The sequence below is a fragment of the Lipotes vexillifer genome, unplaced genomic scaffold (assembly GCF_000442215.2).
Source record: "Lipotes vexillifer unplaced genomic scaffold, Lipotes_vexillifer_v1.1 scaffold573, whole genome shotgun sequence".
NCBI classification, from domain to species: Eukaryota; Metazoa; Chordata; class Mammalia; order Artiodactyla; family Lipotidae; genus Lipotes; species Lipotes vexillifer.
This window is the reverse complement of record NW_006796432.1, coordinates 1205334-1227068: the sequence shown is the minus strand read 5'-3', so window position 1 is coordinate 1227068 and position 21735 is coordinate 1205334. Positions and strand designations below refer to the sequence as shown.

At 46.6% G+C, this 21735-nt stretch overlaps 1 protein-coding gene across 4 annotated transcripts in view; it reads left to right on the top strand.

Moving 5' to 3' along the window:
- Nucleotides 1–18569, top strand: part of RPH3A (rabphilin 3A) — a 282501-nt gene extending 263932 nt beyond the window's left edge. The window contains exons 12-20 of one of the 4 annotated variants that reach the window (XM_007468582.1): nt 1213–1292; nt 3986–4060; nt 5254–5363; nt 9214–9340; nt 11365–11421; nt 12137–12291; nt 15509–15590; nt 16913–17009; nt 18036–18569. In XM_007468582.1, coding sequence (XP_007468644.1) covers nt 1213–1292; nt 3986–4060; nt 5254–5363; nt 9214–9340; nt 11365–11421; nt 12137–12291; nt 15509–15590; nt 16913–17009; nt 18036–18166 — 914 coding nt within the window. In that variant the 3' untranslated portion in view covers nt 18167–18569. The remainder of the gene's footprint in view (nt 1–1212; nt 1293–3985; nt 4061–5253; nt 5364–9213; nt 9341–11364; nt 11422–12136; nt 12292–15508; nt 15591–16912; nt 17010–18035) is intronic. The other 3 variants (XM_007468579.1, XM_007468580.1, XM_007468581.1) reach the window with 3 other exon arrangements.
- Nucleotides 18570–21735: the final 3166 nt, after the last annotated feature.

Here is a 21735-nt window from a genome sequence, read left to right as displayed (position 1 = left end):
TGCTCAATTTAATCATCCCAGTGAGCCTGGGAATAGTTGCTTTTCCTATTCCGATTTCACAAATAAGGAGACAGAGGCTCGGAGAGGTTCAGGGACTTGTCCAAGTTCATATGGCCAGTGAGTGGAGGGACTGACAGTCTCATTGCTGCAGCAGGCCAGAGGCCAGACCTGGAGGAAATATCAGCTGTCCTGTCTCTTGCAGGGGTCATGAGTCTGCAGGCTCAGGGGAAAGGAGTCTGAGGAGCCCACCCCTACCTTGCTGGCTGGGGGCTGTTTCTGCCCTGGAAATGCACCATGTCTATCCCACCTTCCTGGCTTTCCACACACCCTGGTCCTTCTGCCTGGAGCAGTGGCCACTGCTCCTTCCATCTGCCTTAAGTGTCTCTTTGCTGACCTGCCAAGCCTAGAAGATCCCTCCCAGCCGGTGTATGTCCCTGTTAGGAGCTGTCCCTAGTGATTTATAACAAGCCTGCCTCTGTATTCAACTCCCTCCCTCACTCATCTCTGTATTTGACAAGTATTTATTGAGCACCTACGAGGTGCCCCCAAACTATTCTAAGTGCTAGGGTTACCATGGCAAAAAAAAGAAAAAAAAAATAACAGACAAGATGGCTGATCTAATGGGACTAATATTCTATTGGAGAGAAACATACCAATGAGTTCATTTCAAATAAAGACAGAGCACCGTGAAGGAAATAAAATAGGGCGAATGACCATGAGGGTGGCTGCGTTAGATGGAGCAATCAGGGAGGGTTTCTTTGAGGAGGTGACATTTAAGCTGTGATGTGGATAATGAGAAGGCACCAGCCATGTGAGGATCTAGAGAGAGAGCATTCCAGACAGAGGCAACAGCAAATGCTGAGACTCATTTATTCCTTCAGCAAGTAAGTGAGCACAAACTGTGTGCCCTGCACTGTGCCCAGTGGGGACATAGCAGTGAACAGGGCAGTCACAGCCTTGCCCTCATGGGACTCTCAACCTAGCAGATGGAAGTCATTAACTAGGCAATTGCACAAATGATCAACTGATCACAGGTGTGCTGAGGGCTCCAAAGAAGAGGAGGGTCTACCAGGATGGGGAGTCCAGAGGGACTGAGTCTTCCTCTCCTCTGTAGGCTCAATGGCTAGCCCAGACTGGGCACACGGTAGGTGCTCAGGAAATGTTTGTTGAGTGAATTAATGTCCTCTTGGTACCTGCCTCTGTCTTCTTCAGCCACCCTGGGTGCCCTGGAGTTCAGCCTTCTCTACGACCAGGACAATAGCTCCCTGCACTGCACCATCATAAAGGCCAAGGTGGGTAAGGGGGCCAAGCTGGGGACCACTTAGGATGTTCTGGCATTTCTAGGGGACTTGGGGAGGGCATGGGTGACCAAGTCTGTCTCCTGTCATTGCCTTGTCTGTCTGTGACAGTGACAGTGATGAGAAAAGAGCAGGAATTAGCCACGGCCAATTCCTTTGCAGGGAGGACTTCCTCCGGGGAACGTCCCAGAGGGGTTTCACTTAACTGCAGCTGCCTCCTGGGAGTGGAGGAAACCAAGCTTCAAGGGCAGAGCCAAGATCTGCCCAGCCCCATCCACACCCTCTGGAGGGGGTCTCAGAGGTGTCACCTGGGAGCAGTGACAGCCTAACTTGACAGCTGACATGCCACTGAACAGCTCCTTCTATAGACGGGGCTGTCAAGCTGGAGCTACAGACTGAGTCAGGACTTACTGTTGCAGATACAAGGACAGTAATCTGGGCTTCTGGGGTGGGGAGGAAGGCACACCAGATTGGAAGAGCATCTCCATGCTACAGGCTCCAGGGGCAGTGAGCCAACTTTACTGCAGCCCGCAAAGAAAGCTGGATGATGCCAATGCTAATCCCAGGAAGTAGTTGGCCAGGATCTCCCCCTGCCTCAAGTCTGGTCTATAGAAAATAACAAGCAAGGTTCAGGAACCAGGCTTCCTGGGTTCAAATACCAGCTCTGCCCCTCCTAGCTGTGGGATTTGGGGGAAGTTAACCTCTCTGTGCCTCAGGGATAATAATAGAGTCTCTCCCATGAGGGTGTTACTGAGCATTACGTGAAAGGTGGTGGGGTGTCCCAGTTTGCACAGATGGTCCCCAGCTATGCCTGTTGCCTTGATGAAATAATTAAGAACTCTCCTTTCCACTCACAAAATGTCCCAGTTTGGATGATCAATATTGTATGAAATGCTTAACACAACTTCTAGATCAACATACCCAGGTCACTTCTTCAGCAGGCACTTAGATGCATTTACACGTGCCCTCCAATAACACAGTGAGGTAAGGCCCTACGTTATCTTATTTCATCTTCATAGGAACCTCTGAGGAAGAGTTGATTATTAGCCCCATTGTACAGATGGGAAAACTGAGGCTTAGAAAGTTAAAGCCTGAGGCCACTCAGCTGGTACGGGATAGAGCTGGATTTTACTCCAGATGTAACCATCTCCAGCTCCAGAAAAGGGGGAAAGCCACACCATTACAGCCCCCTTGCAACAGGGGTACAGAAAACTCAACGGCTCAGGGGCTGGGCTGGTAAAGAGATGAGAAAAGCATGTGAGACATTAGGGAATGGTAATAACTTTGGTAAACTAAACTGGTGTGAGCAGGACCCAAACAAAGATGTTCAAGTTCAAATTTGAAAAACACAGTGTCTGCCAATTTGTAACCTCCCAATCCAAACAGACATTCCAGACATGTTTATTAAATACCTACTCTGTACCAGGAACTACCCTAAATGTTGGGGAATATTAAAATGAGCAAGAATAGACTGTGCCCTCATGGAGAAATGGACAAGAAACCATCACTATAGCATCTCCTGAGTATTGTATACCCTCTGGGGCTTTCTACAAATTATTTCGTCCCATTTAATCTTCACAACAAACCTATGAGGAAGGTTTCATCATCATTCACATTTTATAGATGGGGAAATTGAGGCACAGAGAGATTAAGGGACTTGCCCAAATCACACAGCCAGGAAGTGGTGGAGCTAGGATTTGAACCAGTGTTGTCCAGCTCAAAAGCCTATGCTCTTACCTTCTAGGCTACCCGGCCAGATTTCCCCCTTGCACCCCACTTTGTGGCCTCCTTTCCCCACCTAGTAGTAGCAAATGTTGTTCATACTGAACTTGTGCCAGGGCCAGAGTTCAGCCTTCACAGGTGAGATCTCATTTAACCCTCCAAGAATCGCATGAAGCAGGGTCTGTGATCAGCCCCACTGAACAGATGAGGAAACTGAGAGATCACAGGGCACGATGTATGGGATTGGGGATTAGTGCTGTGAGAGGAGACAGTGGGAGCCCAGAGATAAGACACCTGCCTCAGCCAGGGCCTAGGGGGATAGGCAGAGCGTATCTGAGCCCTGGGAATTTTGGAACTGCTCATGTTAACAAGCCCAGCTTAACTTCTACCCCGGACAAACTGCTCTCCCCAACAGTGGCTCATTTTAGCCATTTTAGCCATGCCAGCTCTGTGAGGGGGGCCAGGCAAAGATTGTGATCCCCATGATATGGATGGAGAAACTGCGGTCTCAGAATTGAGTGCAAGGGCCAAGGCCAGAACTCAGGCCTCCTTTCGCTGGCCTTTCCTCCTCTCCCACCCATTCTGGGACATGTCCTCCCATCCCAGCAATAACAATCCAGCCTTGATGGAGCACTTCCTGTGTGCCAGGCACTGTGCCAAGCACTTTACAGGTGGGATCACGTTTAAATCTCACCAGCCCATGAAGCATCCCATTTGACAGGTGAGGAAAATGAGGCTCAGAGAGTTAAGAAACTTGCCTAAGGTCACATAGCCAGTAAGTGACTTGGCCAGGCTTTAAACCCCGTCTGCCGGATTCCAGTGCTCATTTCAAGATACTGCATTTCCCTTCTCTTTCTTTGGAAGAGGAAGCACACAGGATGGCATGATAGCTGTGCCCATTGCCTGTGATAGCTGAGCGCCCAGCCCTCCCCAGGCCCTCACGCCATTGCCTTCTTCTCTTACAGGGACTGAAGCCCATGGATTCCAATGGCTTGGCCGATCCCTACGTTAAGCTGCACCTCCTGCCAGGAGCCAGCAAGGTACCATATGGCCTGGGCCTCTTGGCAAGGGGGGCACATGGGCTCTGGAAAGCACCCAAGGTTCCCAGCTCAGAGCCTAAAATAGCCCTCCCCAAACCCCCTCTTCCCTGATTGGCAAAGTTCTTACAAGGGGTAAGGGATGGGCCAGAGCCATTCTCCTTCAAGAGGCAGGGGCTCTGCTCATTTCTCTAACTCAGAAACCTGGGATCCAGGAGAGAAGCAGATATCCTGATTATGCCCTTGACCTGCTCATACACCTTCAGGGCTCCCCAGTGCTGACCATGGTCCACCTCCCCCACCCATTTTTTGCCCCAGCCAAACGTCTCTCAACAGAAATGACTAACTCTTTCCAGATAACTTGAGAGAAGGTTCTGTTATTAAGAGAAAATTTACCCCCATCCCTTCCACCTTTCTGGGAGGGAAAGTGGGATTAATTCTCCTTTCTTTGGATTGACCCACTCAGAGCACATGGCTGGAAATGGAAGTGTGCCTTCTTGGGCTTTATTTTTTGCTTTGTTGTGTTAATTTGACATGGATGTCCTAAAAACAAGGCTGCCTATATACTTGGTTACATGATCTTAGAAAAATGCCTTTCAGAAATCTCTGCAAGGACACACACACACACACGCACACGCACACGCACACGCACACGCACAGGCACATACACTTTATCTCTTTTTTTGTTTGGATCAAGGAAAGACAGTCCCACCTGGCCATGGCCAAACTTGTTGGCCACTACTCCTTCTAACTCCCCAGCGATGTTTGCTTCTCCTTGACCCACTTCTTTGCCTACTCCTAAATCCAAACCTGCTTTGCCAAAGAATCCAATCAGTCATTTACATGTTAGTATGAATTAGATTTCTCACCAGGCTACCAGGTGCATTTCTAACCTTCTCTCTTAGAGTAAAATGAAAAATTTTGTCCTCTCTAAGGAATTTCAGGCATGGAGGATGCTATCTGGGGAAACAGAGGGGACCATCCCAATATCCCCAGAAATTATTTCTTCACTGCCTAGCAATGGGAGACTCTCATTTCTGCTTCCCTGGCCTAGAAACAATACTTTTTCTCAAAGAAAAATACCTTTGCTTTCTAATCTGTATAAAGAGTTCAAAGAGGGGACCCAGTGCCTGGAGGGAGGGCTGGCCCAGTATCCAGTGACTCCCCACTGAGACAGATGTCTGTCTGTGTTCTAGTCCAACAAGCTTCGTACGAAAACCCTGCGGAACACCCGAAATCCCATCTGGAATGAGACTCTGGTCTATCATGGCATCACGGATGAAGACATGCAGAGGAAGACCCTCAGGTGCTTGCCGGGAGGGTGGTCAGAGAGGGGCCTGAGGCTGGGCAGACTGAGGCATGCGTGGTTCCTGGGGGCAGCGCTTTAAAACATCTCAGAGTAGTTTTTTGTTTCTTTTTTTCTTCTAAAAAGCAATATATATTCCTGATAGACACTTTTGAAAATACAGATAAGTGAAACTGTTAACATCTTGGTGTCTGGACATTTGGGTTTAGTGTGTGTCTATATTTGTGTGTATGTGTTTGTGTGGGTGTGTGAAAGTTTTTTTTTTTTAATAAAGTTGAGTGTTTTTAAGTGTTTATAAAAATGGACCATCCTATTAAGTAATCAGCCAGTTTCACTTTACAATATACTGACGCCACTTCATATACTTCTACAGTGTATTAAAATGCATTTTAAATTATATAAGTAATAAATGAGTACATTGTTCTTGTAAAGAATTATTGAGAAAACAAAGCTGCTTTCAAATGTTAGTTCCCTCCCTCAGCCTGGGTTGCCTTTCTCCTTCTGTGAGTGTGTGTATATTCATTATATACATACATACACTATATATATATGTGTGTGTATATATATATATATATATATATATATATATATATATATATATATATACACGCACACACTGTCGTTTACAATATAAGAAATATCATGTTGAATATATCTGGAACGTATCTTTTTTCTTAACAATATATCTTGGGGCTGTAGCCATGAGAAGACATTTAGATCTACCTAATTTTTAACTGCTTCAGAGTACTCCATAGCATGGGTTTATCACAAATTTTTTTAATGTTTTATTATTAAGTGTTATGAATATACAGAAAAATATAGAATATAATAAAAACAAATACCCATGAACCCAATACTCAGTCTTTAGAAAATCTTAATATTTGTTGTATTTGCGTCAGCTCTTTTCTGTAAGGAATAAAGCACTGCAGATGCAAATTGAAGCTCCTCTTGTATACTTCATCCCCCACCCCCTTCTCTTCTTTCCTTCCCAGGGTGAAACACTATCCTGAATTCTATGGGTATCATTTCCAAGTGTGTCCTATGCTTCAGCTACTTAATTATGTATCTATAAACAATATATGGTGTTGTTGGCATGTCTTAAAATTTTATGTAACCCGTTTACCACTTTATCCAGTTCCCTGTGGACAGACATTTAGATAGCTACTACCTTTTCTCTATTACAAACAAATTTGCGATGAGCATTCTTCACGCTTCCTTATGTTTATATGAGTATTTCCTTAGGACAGAAACCAAGGAGGGATATTTGCTGGATCACAGAATATGGGGTGTGGGTCTTTTTAATTTGGCAAGGCATACAAACTGGTTTACAAATAGGCTGTTCCAAGTACATTCCTATCAGCTACAGTATTATTTTAAGGAAACATAAACATTTTTATTGCTATGTAAGAACATCCATTTAGAAAAGTGCACACAGAAAAAGTGTACAGATTGATGAATTTTCAGCAAGTGAACACACTGGGTTAAGAGAACAGAACATTCCCAGACTACAGAAGCCCTCCCCTTGTGCCCCCTTCCAGTGAGGACCTTTTCCCCCAGGGGATTCACTACCCTAAGTGCTAACAGGAAAAATTAATTTTGTCTAGTTCTGTACTTTATACAAATGAAATCATACCACATAATTCCTTTATGTCTGTCTTCTTTCAGTTAATAGTATATTTGTGATACTCATCCGAGTTGTTGTGGGTACTTGTAGGTTGTTCTTTCTCATTGCTATTTAGTATTCCATTGTGTGAATATAATACGGTATTATTTCTTCATTCTACCGTTAATTGGCATTTGGTTGGTTTTCTGTTTTGAGCTATTACAAATAGTGCTGCTGGGAACATTCTAGTAGCTATTTCTTGCCTACATTTCTGTTGTATATGCACCTGGGAGTGTAATGGCTGAGCCATGGTGTATGTATATGTTTAGCTTTATTAGACACTGCCAGTTTTCCATAGTGATTGCACCAATTTACACTGCTACCGGCAATGTCTGGGAGTTCCAGTTGCTTCACATCCTCATCAACACTTTTCCAATTTGACCACTCTGGCGGGCGTGTAATGGTGTTACATTGTGGTTTTGCATTTCCCTGATGAGCAATTACAGCATTATTTTCAATGCATACTGTTACATTTTTAGGGTTACTTCATAATTTTCTTAAGAAGTCCCCCCATTATAGAATACTTATGTTATTTCTGCTTTTTCACAACTATAAACAAAACTGTGGTAAAGATCTTTGTAGTTATGTATTTTTTCACTTATGTCTTCAAGGTAAATTCCTAGAAGTGGCGTTACTAGGTCAAAAATGGTGATTATTCGTGAGTCTTTGGAGACATATTGTCCTGCAGAAAGGATGGTGGTGTTTACACCCCCACCGACTGAATGGAGACAATTTCTTTCTCCAGTTGTGTACAGTGTGGGGCTCAGCAGGAGGGTGTTCTGACCCTTCAGAACTTTGAACCTTGTTCAACAAATGTTAATGGCCAAGAAGCAAGGTGCTGTTAGTTCCTGTCTGTCCCCCATGGGGGGAAAAGTCCTTTCTTCCTCTTAGTATATGTCAGGATGAATTATCCTGCCTCGATTGGTCCTTTTGGCCTCCTGAGGGACCTTTCTCATGACCTGCGCCTTTTTGTGCCTCTGGTCTACTCAATGCTGTGCGAAGTAGATAGCAAAAGACAATATAGTGTTCTGGAAATCAGGAGCTTCAAATTCTGGTTCTGCCCCTTACTGGGGAAGAATTATTCAACATATCTGGGCCCCAGTCTCCTCTCCAAAGTGGGAAACTCAGAGGTCTGGGGGGAGAAAGAAAGAAATGAGAAGAGTCAGCTAAGTTCCTAGCCTAACTTTGCAACAGATGATGCTGAAATGACCATAAAGTAGATGTAAAGGGGGCTGAACTTCATTAATCATCAGGGAAATGTATTGGGTTGGCCAAAAAGTTCATTTGGGTTTTTTCCACAACATCTTGTGGAATACTAATAAATTAATACCTCAAGGAGATACTATGGCCCACTCAGAATGGCTAAAATTAAAGACCGACAAAATCGAAGTTAGAATGAAGAGCAACCAGAACCGGCATAAACTGCTAGTGGGAGTGTAATTGGTGGAATCACTTTGGAAAACTGTTTAGAAGTTTCTACTGAGGTTAAACTTGTGTGTAGTCCATGCCTCAGCAATTCTGCTCCTAGGAAGATACCTAACAGAAATATGTATCTATGCATATAGAAAAGACATGAACATGAATGTTCCATTGCAGCTTTATTCATAACAGCTAGAAATGGCTCAAAACCAAATGCCCATAATTAGCAAAATTATTACAACATATTTACACAATAGAATACTATACAACCAAAAAAGGGACAAATAACTATAGACATGGATGAATCTTACAGACATAACGTTGAACAAAAGAAACCAAATGTAAAAGGGTCTATACATCTGATTTTATTTAAATGTAAGTCAGAAACAAGACACTGAATCTTGCCAAGAGAACAAGATAGTGATTATCTTTGAGGGAGGTAGTAACTAGGAGGGATCATGAGGGTCTTCTGGGAGCTGGAGTGTTCTATATCTTGATCTATCTGAGTGGTAGTTACATGGGTGTATGCAAATTCAAAAATCCAACAAGCTAGAAATTTAAGATTTGTGTATGTTATTGCTTTATTGTAAGTTATACTGTGATCAAGAAGAAATTAGAAGTACCTGGCCTAGTGCTCAATAAATATGAAATTGTATTATTCCTGTGCACATTACACGTTCCTTGCCAGCATCAATCAGAGCTCTTGGTACATAGTAGGAGCTCAATATATGCTCTTCTTTCTTTCTCCATCCTTTATGTCAATCGCAGGATCTCTGTCTGTGATGAGGACAAATTCGGCCATAACGAGTTTATCGGTGAGACCAGATTCTCGCTCAAAAAATTGAAGCCCAACCAGAGGAAGAACTTCAATATCTGTCTGGAGCGGGTGATCCCGGTGAGTGCCTTTGCCCCAAGGGTTCAATGGGGAAGAAGAGTTGGAGAGGTGGGTGCTGCCTTCTTTTGGACCTGTGAAGGATGTGATAGATCTGTAGGGTGCCAGACAGGAGAGCGGCTTTGGCAGCTGTTGGAGGGAGGGTGAAGATTTCAGGTCAGAACATAGGGGTTGCATCCTGGCTATGCCTTCTACCAACCCTGTGTTAGCATCACTTCTGAAGGTCAGAGTGGTGTGGCAGAGTGGCCTGCCTGGGTTCAAAGCCAGCTCTGCCATTTCCCTGCTCCCTGGCCTTCACCAAGGGTCTGAACTATTCTGGGCCTCAGTTTTTCTTGTCTCTAAAATGGGTGTTACAACAGCACCTGCCTCATAGGAGGCAGAACCTAGTACCTAATAAGCACTCATAAATTAACTGTTGTTATTATAGTAAATAATACTGCCTTACCCACCAGTCAGTCAAGAAGTCATAAAGAATCATAGAGATACACAGGAGGCAGGATACCACAGCGCTTAAGAGCATGGGCTCTGGAGCCAGACTGGGATTGAGTCCCAGTTTCTGCCACTTATAGTATAGCTTGAGTCAAATGACTTAACCTATCTGTGCCTCAGTTTTCTTGTCTGTAAAATGGGATAATATAGTACCAACCTCATAGGGCCTTTTAAGGATTAATGTGAAAGTACACGTAAAGCATTAAAACTGTTATTGTTAGATGTGATACTCACCTTTTGAGAAAGAACAAGAACCAAATTGAGGTTGTCCAATTGGGCTACACCTCAGAATCAACTAGAGATTTTAAAACCAGAGCTTTACAAAATAGATTCTGTGGGGGATCTCCCTGGGTATTCTGACTTAGCAAGATAGGGTGAAACCTAGCAATCTGTATTTTTAGACATAATCCAACCTACCCTTTTTTACATCTGAGCCACCTGGGGCCCAAAAAGAGGAGCGAGTTGCCAAGGTCATACCGCAAGTTAGTGACTGTGTTCTCAGGCACCAGCCAGAGCCCAGCTTTCTTGCAATGACCTGCGTGCCTGCTCCCCCTGGGCAGTGGGCCAGCGCCCCACTGGGAAGCCATGGGGGGTGGGAGGGGGATTCTTGCAGCATCCTCCCACCAGATGGCCAGCCTGAGGATGGACTATCTGTGTGCTGCACCATATTTTATAGCACAGACAAAGGAAGACACAACAGGGAAAATTGCAAGGAAGAATTTACACCGAATGCCAGGCTCCCAATAAATCATTAGATGTGCCTAGGAATGAAGCCTTTCCTCTGGGTCTTTGCCTGGTAACAGTTGGCTCTTCAGGCTTTGTCATCCTTCTGTCACTCAGTGAGTCCAGTTGGTCAGCTCCTGGGTCTGCCATCTCGCTGTGATGGACGCAGCCAGCCTCAGAGGCACAGAGGTGGCAGGACAGGCCCGGACTGGCCCCACAACCCTGCTGATCATCTCCTTTGCTCTTAAACCTCCCACCATCAACTCTCCTCTTATGCCCCACTAAGGACAGGGACCTCATAAGCTCTGACCCCTCTCCTCTGGACTTCAGTTTTCTTCATTTCTAAAGTGGAGAGGTTGGATTTAACCAGTGCTTTTCACATTGTGTTCCCCAGAGCCTTAGAATCCTGCAAAAGGGCCTTAGGAGCCATGGGGGAAGAAGCACCTGGTGGCCCCTGTGCCACTTCAGCCAGAGCAGACAAAATCTTATCTGTTTTGTGTATGGGCTACTTTGCCACTTATTGGTTGTGGCAAGTGGTTTAACCACTCTGACCCTCAGTGTCATCATCTGTAACATGGGGATAGTAATACAACCTACATCAATAGGCTGTTGTGCATTAACATGGTCTCTCAAATGGTTAACGTTATATACATTTTAGCTGAATGGGGGAAAGCTGGAGGGCCACAGAAGCTTGGAGAACCCATCCTTATGGCTCTGGATGCCAGTGGAGGGGAGAAGGTGTTTCTGGTCTTTCTTGTTTAGGGAGATGAGCCCCATTGACAATGTTATTTTTTCTTTCTGTCTCCTTCCTCAAGATGAAGCGTGCTGGAACCACCGGGTCAGCCCGAGGCATGGCCCTTTATGAGGAGGAGGTGAGTGCTGAGTGGGTGTTGAAGCCACAGTCGGGATCTGGCATCTCCCTTTTCTCTCCCTCCCTGGCCCCTTTCCCACTCTTTTACCCCAAACCACCTGCCTGTTGGTTCACCATGAGAGGTGCCCTTGCCCAAGGCATTAGAACATGAGACCAGGAGCATGCTTTTCACACCTGGAGCCCCCAAGGTGGGGGAAGCCCCATCCTCTCATACCTGAGAGACACCCTCGAATTCCTTGACCTTGTTGGCAGAAGCTCTGCTGGCAGTTCTGCTGCACTAGAGCAATGCCACGCTCCCTCCATGGGGATGTAGGGCAGGTTCTTTGAGCTGTGTGTCTGGCAGAGACTGGAGTTTGGCTTCACAACCATGCCCTCGGCCCCAAGGACTGCACTTCTGAGAAAACTGGGTGGGTGGGGGGAGTCTGAGCTGAGTCACGTTGGAATCAGGGTCAAGCTCAGCCTATGATCAGAGTCAGGGTCAGTCCATGTCTAAGTCAGAGTAAAGCCATTGGCCCCCATGTGCCTAGGACTGGGCCCCTTGGCTTTCATCATTTGCTCCTCCCTGGAGTCTGGGGTGTCTGCTGTCTGTAGTGCTGATTGCACTAGCACTGGCCCACCTCCTCCTACTTTCCACAGACTCTCTCTTTAATGATCACCATCCACGTTGCCCAGACCCCTTCCCTCCTAGGCCCACACACCCTCTTCTCCTACTGCAGCAGGTGGAGCGTATTGGTGACACAGAGGAACGTGGCAAGATCCTGGTGTCCCTCATGTACAGCACACAGCAGGGAGGCCTCATTGTGGGCATCATACGCTGCGTGCACCTGGCGGCCATGGACGCCAATGGCTACTCAGATCCGTTCGTCAAGCTGTGAGTCAATGTCTGGGGACTATAAATAGGCCCCAGAGGGGGGTCCTAGATCCTTGCAAAGAGAGAACCAGAGAGCTTCCCCAAGATCATTGTACATTGAGGCCCAGAGAGGGCAAAGAACCTGCCCATGGTCACACAGTGAGACGGATGCCCAGAACTGGTGAGTGTGAGTCTGGAGTCTCAGTCGGCCTGGTGTGTCACCCACCCATATGAGAAGTTTTGTGGCTCTCCTCCTGTGGGAGAGGGGTGGTCGGCAAGGTTACAGTAATCCCATTTGTAGCGCCTGGGAATCAGCAACACATCCCTCCAGAGTCCAGAGCCCCACCACCAAAGAAGCAACCTGACTTTTTCTGGATGCAGTCTGGAAATGCTCATAGAAAAGACCTTAGGCTTCGGGGTTATTCCAGTTATCTCAGTCATGGGGAATAAGAGAGACTTTGTGTTCTGGGTCCTCTGAGAAGATGCCAAGAGGGGATTAAACAGAGGAGAAATGCCTGTGTGAAGGAAAGTAGGGGGAGAGTCAGGGGAAATGGGACAGCAGTTAGACGGCCATTCGAGTCTGACCCTAAGTGACGGGACGAGGGAGGGAGGGATGGGTGGAAGCATCCCAGATGCAAGTTCAGCAAAGCCATCAGGAAGTCCTCAAGCCAAAATTGGCCATCACATGAGGCCCATGTCTCCTAGGAGTAGGCCTGCCATAGGTATCCCTGCCATGTTCGGTAGTCAGCTGGGAGTGTGGCTTGGCACAAACATGGCATGGATTTCCAAGCATGGCAGCTGGGGCCTTGGTCATTTATGTTCCCTGTAGTTGGAGGTCCTTCAGGCACATTCTCCAAGCCGCCATTGAATCAGACGTGGGATGCACCTCCCATCTCTGCCAGCTACCAGCTGTGTAACTATAAGCAAGTTATTTGATGTCTCTGAGCCTCAGATTCTTCATTGGTAAAGTGGAAAAAACAAGTCCACTTATTTCCAAGAGTGGCCTTAAGGCTCAAATGAGATACCATATAAAAGGAATAAAATTACGCCTGGTGCAGAAACATTTAGCTACTCTGAATAGAATTCTGCCTTGCTTGTGGCAGTAAAATGTGTGTTTATGTGGTTGTTGTTGAGAGCCTGAGCTCTGGATCCAGACTACCCGGGTTTGAATCCCAGATCCAATAGTCTTCAGTATTCTCCAGCTGTGTGACCTTGGGCTCATGCCTTAACATCTCTGGGCCTCTATGTCCTCATCTATGAAATGGGAAGAGTAGTATTGGTCATTTGGTCCTGTCCTCCAAGAAGCAGACACCAAGACTAGATGAGATGCTAAGAGATTTGCTGGGGAAAGCGCCTGGGAAGGAAAATTGAGAGAGAGCTGGAGGAGGACCATAGAGACAACAGGCCTGGTGCACGTCTGCTTCCTGGGGGGTAGTGGGGAGATGGTTGGGCAGGAAGAGTCTTAGACTGCAGTGCAGTTCTATGTAAGTTTCAACCACTGTGGTGCGGAATCCTTGAGCGCAGTCGCCCATTAGAGGAGCCCCGCTTCTCTCAGAAATGGGGCTGCCTACTGTCGCTGCTGGCTCAGGTACTGGCTGAGAGTGGCCTGTGGGGAGCATGGCCACATGAAAACATAGTGGTGAATTCAGAGCCCAGCAGCTTGTCAGTCTCCCCCTGCAATTGGAGATCTGAGAGATACATTTTCATGAGTCGGTGCTCAACAAATTCCTGCCATTATTGTTATAAATAATTACTATCACTATCTTACTCATGGCAAAAAGTGTTTATTAATGATCTCTCCAACCTGGGGGACACTCCTTCCCCCATCCGCACTGCCTCTGACAATAGAAATCAATGCTTCCCTTAAGGTCATGGCTACAAATCAGGCCACAGTGGACTTTGCTCCAGATTTTCTTTGAAAGAGGATTTTAGTTAACAGAAGAACACACATGTCTGGAACGCGTTTGATTTCTAGGAGTAATTTGGTGTAACTTTCTAATTTTCCCATATGGTCCAATAGAGAACATTAGCTCCTGGGCTCCTGTCCTGTACTCCGTTGAATCCCAGACACATGCAAATTGTTTTTCTTAAATAACTCTCCCCACCACCCCTTCTCCCATCTACCCAACCCTCCAGAAGAAGTAGAGTTGCAGTGGTCACCGGTGAATCAGCTGCCCTGGTGGGCACTGTAAAAAAGAAAACAGGAGATCATTAACCAATTTAAGATCCAATAAAGTTTTTTAAAGTCAGAATTGCCCTTTATTTTTGTTCAGCATCTGGTACCTTTTAAATCCCCTTTTGTATCTCTTCTTTCAGATTATCCTCAAAAGCAGTTCTGTGAGTGAGAAAAAAAAGTTTGCCTTCTTTACAGATTGGGACGCTGAGGCATGCCAAAGTTACACTCATGTTGAGAGTTGCACAGCTGGTGACAGCTTGCATCAGAATCAAATTGTCCTAACTCTTAAGAGTTTTTAGCCCATTTTATTTATTCGCCCAGAAAATATTGATTGAGCACCTACTACGTGTCATGCATTGTGTCTACACTGGGGAAGAGCCTTCTAGGCAGAAGAAATAGTATGTGCAAAGGCCCTGGGATGGAAAGGAGAGTGAATGGGGTGTGGGGTGAAGCACGTGGCAGAAGATCAGGCTGGACAGGAGCAGGGATCCAACCACGTAGAGCATTAAGGCCACATTAAGGATTTTGAACTTCACCCTGAGGTCAAAGGAGAGCCATGGAATAGTTATGAACAGGAGACTGATCGTAATCAGATTTGCATCTTCTCCCTTTTGTCCATACCCTCATCATCTCCCCAGGACCTGGGGGCAGCTTAAGAGATAATCAGTAGTGAAGCCCCAGGCACCATCTTCCAGGTTCTCAATGATCCATTGGGAGAAAGTCCTAGCTAAGAGCACAGACTCCAGAGGCAACAGCTGGGTTGAGTCCCCAGCTGTGTGACCAGATGCACATGTCTCAACTTCACTCTGAACGCTCAGTTTCCTTATATGTAAATGGGTGGTTGTACCATCTAGGATTTGTTGAGGATTAAATATGCATAAGGTGCTTAGGTAATGCCTGGCACCAAGTAGATGCTCTGATGCACATTGGTCATTATTAATGTTGATTCACTTTCTGATCTGTTCATTATTCTCCTGACACTGGGAGGACCTTTGGGGTCATTAAGAGGCTGTTCTTATTCATTAAACTTCATCCATAATAGCCTCTCATGTCTCCTCTCAGCTGGCTGAAACCAGATATGGGAAAGAAAGCCAAACATAAGACTCAAATTAAGAAGAAAACGTTGAATCCTGAATTTAATGAGGTAAGGCTGCCCCATTTTTTGCCATGCTCTGGGATAGTTCCTATATGTGAAGGAGGAACAAATTCCCTGCTAGAAAGTTGTGAAGCACAAAAAAAAAAAAAAAAAAATCTTTCTTACATAGATCAGCTTGAATTATCTAAAGAAGGAATGAGTTCCTCATCATTGGAGGAAATCAAGCCTAAAACAAAAGCCTATAGATTTGGAATGTCATAGGGAAGACACTGTATTTGGAGAAAGAATGAATTAAATCATCTCCAATGTCTTTACCAACTCTAATAGTATATAATACTGATATTTGAGCAAATAAATAGGGGCAGTTGTCCCCTTTACCACCCACCCAGTTGACACTGCCCTATATCTCTCCCTCTCCCTCTCCCTCCATCCTCAGTGCATCCAGTCCTGCTAAAGCCACTATCTAGATACCCATTGAATGTGCTTATTCCTCTGTATTCACACTGTTGACTTGTCAGGCATCTAAATACTCAAATGTTGAGCACTAGGTTATGGTCCAGCCACACAGCTGTTAGACAAAGCCAAAAAGTGGTGATGCAGGAAAAAAATTAAAAATAAAGTGGTGATGTAGGAAAAAAAACCTGCTAACATGCAAAGTTGGTTTTTACCATATGTTATAAAATGGAAAAAGGAAGCCACAGTACAGTATATTCCTATTATATTTCTATAATACAATATTCAAATATTTCATATGGTATAAAATTCATATTAATTTTTCAAAACAGACACCAGTATGGTCACACATGGGGAATGTTGACAGTGGTCATTCTTGGGTAGATAGATAACAAGTTTTGCTTATGGGTTTTTGTGGGTTTTTTTTTTTTTTTTTTTGCTTCCTTGTTCGTTTTAAAGATGAACAGGAATGAATTTTGTGATTAGGCAGAAGAGTTATTGACAAAATCAGATTATCTGAAAACATAAGCACCTAACCCTCAACTACCTTTAATCTCTGAACAATGGAGAGTGAGGAAAACCACTTCAGAAGCTATAAGAATGGAAGGACTGAGTTCATGGCTATCTGCCTTTAAGGAAACTTGACCAGGACCAGCCCTCTTAGAAACACCCCACCAGTCTTCTCAACTTCAGGCAGTGTCATTGAAAAGAGAATTATAGGGCCTGGGGGGCTTTATTATACGGAGTGTTAGTTGAGAGGGGTTCTTCAGGCCTGGGGTAAAGGCCCCTTTGATTCCAGATACCCAGTACAAGGTCCTCCTCTTGGTCCATGAACCCCTAAGACTCAGCCTCTTAGCTTCCGATGCCGAAGGCTCAGAGAACCCTGTCACTCACATGTCTTCCTCTGCTGCATCTAGGAATTTTTCTATGACATCAAACATAGTGACCTGGCGAAGAAGTCACTGGACATCTCAGTCTGGGACTATGACATTGGCAAGTCCAATGACTACATTGGTGAGTGCTCCCAGCTCCCGGGGAAAACCCTATCCTCTATCCTCCCAGGAGGGGGGAGCCTTACCCAGGGATGCACAGGGTTGAGGGCACTGCTTTACTTTGGTAATTACATTGTCCAAACACTAAGTCAGGACCCATGGTCCTCACTTGGGTCCAATTTTGGTTACAAAGCTGGGAAGATTGGATCACGATTGGTTATTTGCTGAACAGATCACCTCCAGCAGAATAATTAAATTACAGAAGAGTGGAGCGTGTGGCCTCTGCAGAAAATAGGGTGCAGGGCTTCCCTGGTGGCGCAGTAATTGAGAGTCCGCCTGCCGATGCAGGGGACACGGGTTTGTGTCCCGGTCTGGGAAGATCCCACATGCCGCGGAGCGGCTGGGCCCATGAGCCATGGCCGCTGAGCCTGTGCATCCGGAGCCTGTGCTCCGCAAGGGGAGAGGCCACAACAGTGAGAGGCCCGCGTACCGCAAAAAAAAAGAAAAAGAAAATAAGGTGCAAAGGAAGTCTCCTTAATCTATTTGCAAGTCCAGAATGAAGGTTCTCCTGTTCCCAGTCCCTCTTCAAATAATGAGGAAGAACAGTCATTACAGGTGGAGTAGGGAGGGAATTCCAGACAACAGATACAGCAAGAGCAAAGATGTACAGGCAGGATTGAGCAGGGTGATGAAACTGACTCTCTGGAAATAGATGATGAGTACCAGAAGTAGTGAGAGAGAATTTCAGTGAGTGGATTGGTGACTTAAAGAAGGTCTTAAAAAATAGACAATGAAGTTGTGACTTGATGCCACAGTAGGGAGCCATTGAAGGTTCTTGAGTAGGTAGTCTGTAGGCAGAGAAAGCCAGTAGTAATAATAACATCATAACCACAACCTCCAGAGAGAATGGATCCCAAGTGGCTGGAGTGGGGGTGGCTCACTGCTTGGTGGCAGTTTTTCCCCAACTAGACATTTGGGTCCAGAATGAGATTCCCATGCATCCCTCCACTCTGACCGCCTGCCCCTATCTTCCCATCTTGTCCTCCAGGAGGCTGCCAGCTGGGGATCTCAGCCAAGGGAGAGCGCTTAAAACACTGGTACGAGTGTCTGAAAAACAAGGACAAGAAGATAGAACGCTGGCATCAGCTACAGAATGAGAACCACGTGTCAAGCGATTAGGATGGCACCCAGGTCCCCACCTCCATGCCCCAGCCCATGCCCCATCACCCCACAGCCTGTCCCAGCTGCCCATTGCACTCTGGTCTCTCTTCTCTACGCCTCCCCCAGCCCCATCACTCCTGGAGCCTGCCTTTGAAGTCTCCCCCACACCTTGGACATTGCCACCAAAAACCCCCCCTCTCCTCAACACTGCAATGCGGGCTCTGAATGCAGCCTCTCTCTGATCCCTCCAGGATGGAGCCATAGGCATGGGGATGGGGAGACTTTCACAAGGAGCTTGTTAATTTAACAACCTCTCAGCGTGGGCAAATTACAGAGGCTCTTCATCATTTAGGACTGTTTTTAGACCCTCCTGGCCTTGGACACACGCACGTAACACACACACACACACACGCACACACACGCACACGTGCACAACTTGTTTCCTATGTCGACATCCACCTATACCCTCAGTTGTCAGCAGAGCCAGACAAGGCTGTGAGGATAAGCATTTGGGCAGAAATAGAGCATCTCAGGTCCCTCCACCTCTTCACATCATACACCCCAATTGCCACAAAACAGACCCCCATGTTTAAACTCCCCGGTGACTAGGAACACACCCTCCCGGCTCCAGGTGCATCAAGAAATGACCATGCAGAATACCCAAAGGAACTGGGTAGCCCCCCCCTCTTTCAGGTTGTCCCCTATTTGCTTTCTAGCAGAAACTAGCTCCCATTCTGTACCACCCACCTCCCCCCTTCTCCTTCCCCTTCCCTTAGCCCAATGCCACGTTCACCTCTCCCTTCCTCACCCTCTCAGCTCTTCTCTCTACTCCCACCTCTCACCCCTTCTCCTTTCTCCCTCTCTGAGGGGGTAAAATAGCAAAAGCAAAAAAGTGTATCTTAACACAGCCTCACCTCCTCGCCTCCTCTCAACAGCCTGACCAGCAAATGCTGAGAAACTGGCAAAACCCTGAACTTCCATGTTGGTCTAAGCTTCTACAACCGCCCACTTCTCCACTTGGCAGAGACGGGTGTCCTCGGGCCTTGGGCTGCTGCTGGCGCTGCCCTGGGTGCATGGCAGCATCCTGCAAGCTGTGTAGACACCCCGTAGAGGGGCTTTCTCAGCCCCTGGCCTCGCCAAGTGGGCGCAGAAGGTGTTTAAACCAGAGGTCTGGGTTCCAGGAGGCCTCTCCAAAGCCCCTAGCCTTTCTCCTTCCTTTGCTCTTAGCTAAATGAACAAATGACCCCCACCCCTCTCTCTCTCTCTCCCTCTCTCCCTCTCTCCCTCTCTCTCTCTCTCTCTCCCTCTGTCTCTCTCTCTCTCTCTCTCAGACTCTCTTGCATCCTGTCTCTCACTCAGAATCGCCTCTGGTCTCTCTGTCTCTTGCACCCTCTTCATTGTGTCAGGAGAACAGAACACCATCATGGACATAAAACTTTAGAGAGTGACAGATCCTGACACCAAAGGTTTTTGTTCCATCATGAATTGTTCAGTCTTTCTTCCTAAAAATTAAGAAAAAAAATTTTTTTTTCAAAGGAGGAAAAGGCAACGAGGACAAACATTATAAGGTTCATGGTGAGGTCATCTTCAGTGCCCTGTGAGAAAGGTTTGACTTTTCTCAATTTCCAGTAAGTCTTCCCCCATGAAAATTGCCCCCCCTCTCTCCAGTACCCCACCATTATCTATAGAAGTAGCCAGAGGGACACTAAAACTCTCACTTTCTCCAAACACACATCTTTTCGGGGCCCTCTACCCCTAGCTCCCTTGACAAGTCATTGGAAGTCATTGATTTCTTGCCTTGAATAACCATTTTCTAGACCCCAGGTATTTCGCCTTCTCCACGATGGCCAGCAGCTTCCTGGCTGCCATCTTCCCTCCTGACCCTCTCTCTCCAGTGGCCCCCTTGGAGTGCCCACTCTCAGCCCACCTCCTGTTCATGGTTTGCCCTTAGGAGAAAGCATGCTGGCTGTGTCTCCCAGGCCTAACGCTGGCATTGGTGCTGGACTCAGCATGCGGCTAGCTCACAGTGCCTCTGTCCAGGCGCACCCCCTCCCTGACAAATGTAAGTACCTTTCTGCTAGAACACACACACACACACACACACACACACACACAAACACACACACACACACACACACACACACACACGCCCTCTGGTGCATGCAGAACCACCCGTCGCCTTTCTTTGTGATGATGTAGCCAAAAATAAAGTAGGAATATCCAGGAAAACTGATGGCCTGGCTTTTTCCTCTCTGGTTTCTGGAAGCTCTTTCTCCCCCCCAACACACATGATGTTACCTGGATAGTCAGTAGTTAATGAGCATCTACCATGTTCCAGCCACTGGGGATACAGCAGTAAACAAGGCAGATGCGGTCCCTGCCCCCGTGAAGTTTGCTTTCTGATGGATTTCATCTTGGAAAGGTGGGCTCCAGCCAACTTGACTGACCTCACGCCCTCCGGGAAGAATGCTTTTTGCTGGTGTCCACCCAATAAGAAGGCAGCATCCTCATCTTTTCCTGACTAACCCAACCTTGGGGAAAACTCCCTAGTGGTTGTGGAATCAGATAATTTCAAGGCTAAAAGAGACCACAGAGTTGAGCCAGAGCCTAGTTCAGTCAGCTCACTTATCTGACAGATGAATAACCCAAAGCCCAGAGAAGGGAATGGGCACATCCAACATCTCATGGCTGCAGTGCCAGGAAAGGAGCTAGATCGTTGGACCCCCTGTGCAATGCTCTTAATGCACTGATTATAAGAAGGCAGATCACCAAACACCTCTTTTATATTGAAGCACTTTCCATCCTGCGATGAGCCTTTTCAGAAATGACCCCTTACTTGAGATTCTCAACAGTCCTGAAAGTGAGCCAGTGAGTAACTAACTTTCCAGAAGGATTTTTAAACTCACTACAAGTGAGATTTTCGGCTTACATCAAAAGAGATTAAGTGGGCTTCCCTGGTGGCGCAGTGGTTGAGAGTCCGCCAATGCAGGGGACGCAGGTTCGTACCCCGGTCCGGGAAGATCCCACATGCCGCGGAGTGGCTGGACCCGTGAGCCATGGCCGCTGAGTCTGTGCGTCCAGAGCCTGTGCTCCGCAACGGGAGAGGCCACAGCAGTGAGAGGCCCGCATACCGCAAAAAAAAAAAAAAAAAAAAAAAGAGAGATTAAGCAGCTCATCAGGAAGATTGGTTGCTTCTCAGAAGGAGCTGACAATTCCATCCAATGGAAACTTCTCTTCCATGCCAAGTTTGAGGCAATTTCCTTTTCTCACTCCCAAAAGGGTGGTTCTCACTGTTGGGGGCAGAAGTTGGCATATTAAAATCACCTGGGGAGATATATTTTTCAAACTACCCATGCTCTCCCTGCCACCATCACCCCTTCCTGCAGATTCTGCTACACCCTGGGGACCAGAGGTATATTTGAAAATATTTCCTGGTTGATGGCTTGGGCTTCCCACCTCCATCGTGACTTTGCAAACCACTGCCCTGAAAGTCCATCATTTTGCCTACGATTCAGTCAGCTGCCACTAAGTGGAGAGGGGTGCCAGTTAGGGCCACAGGCCTCTTGGAATGGCAGGAAACCCTAGTT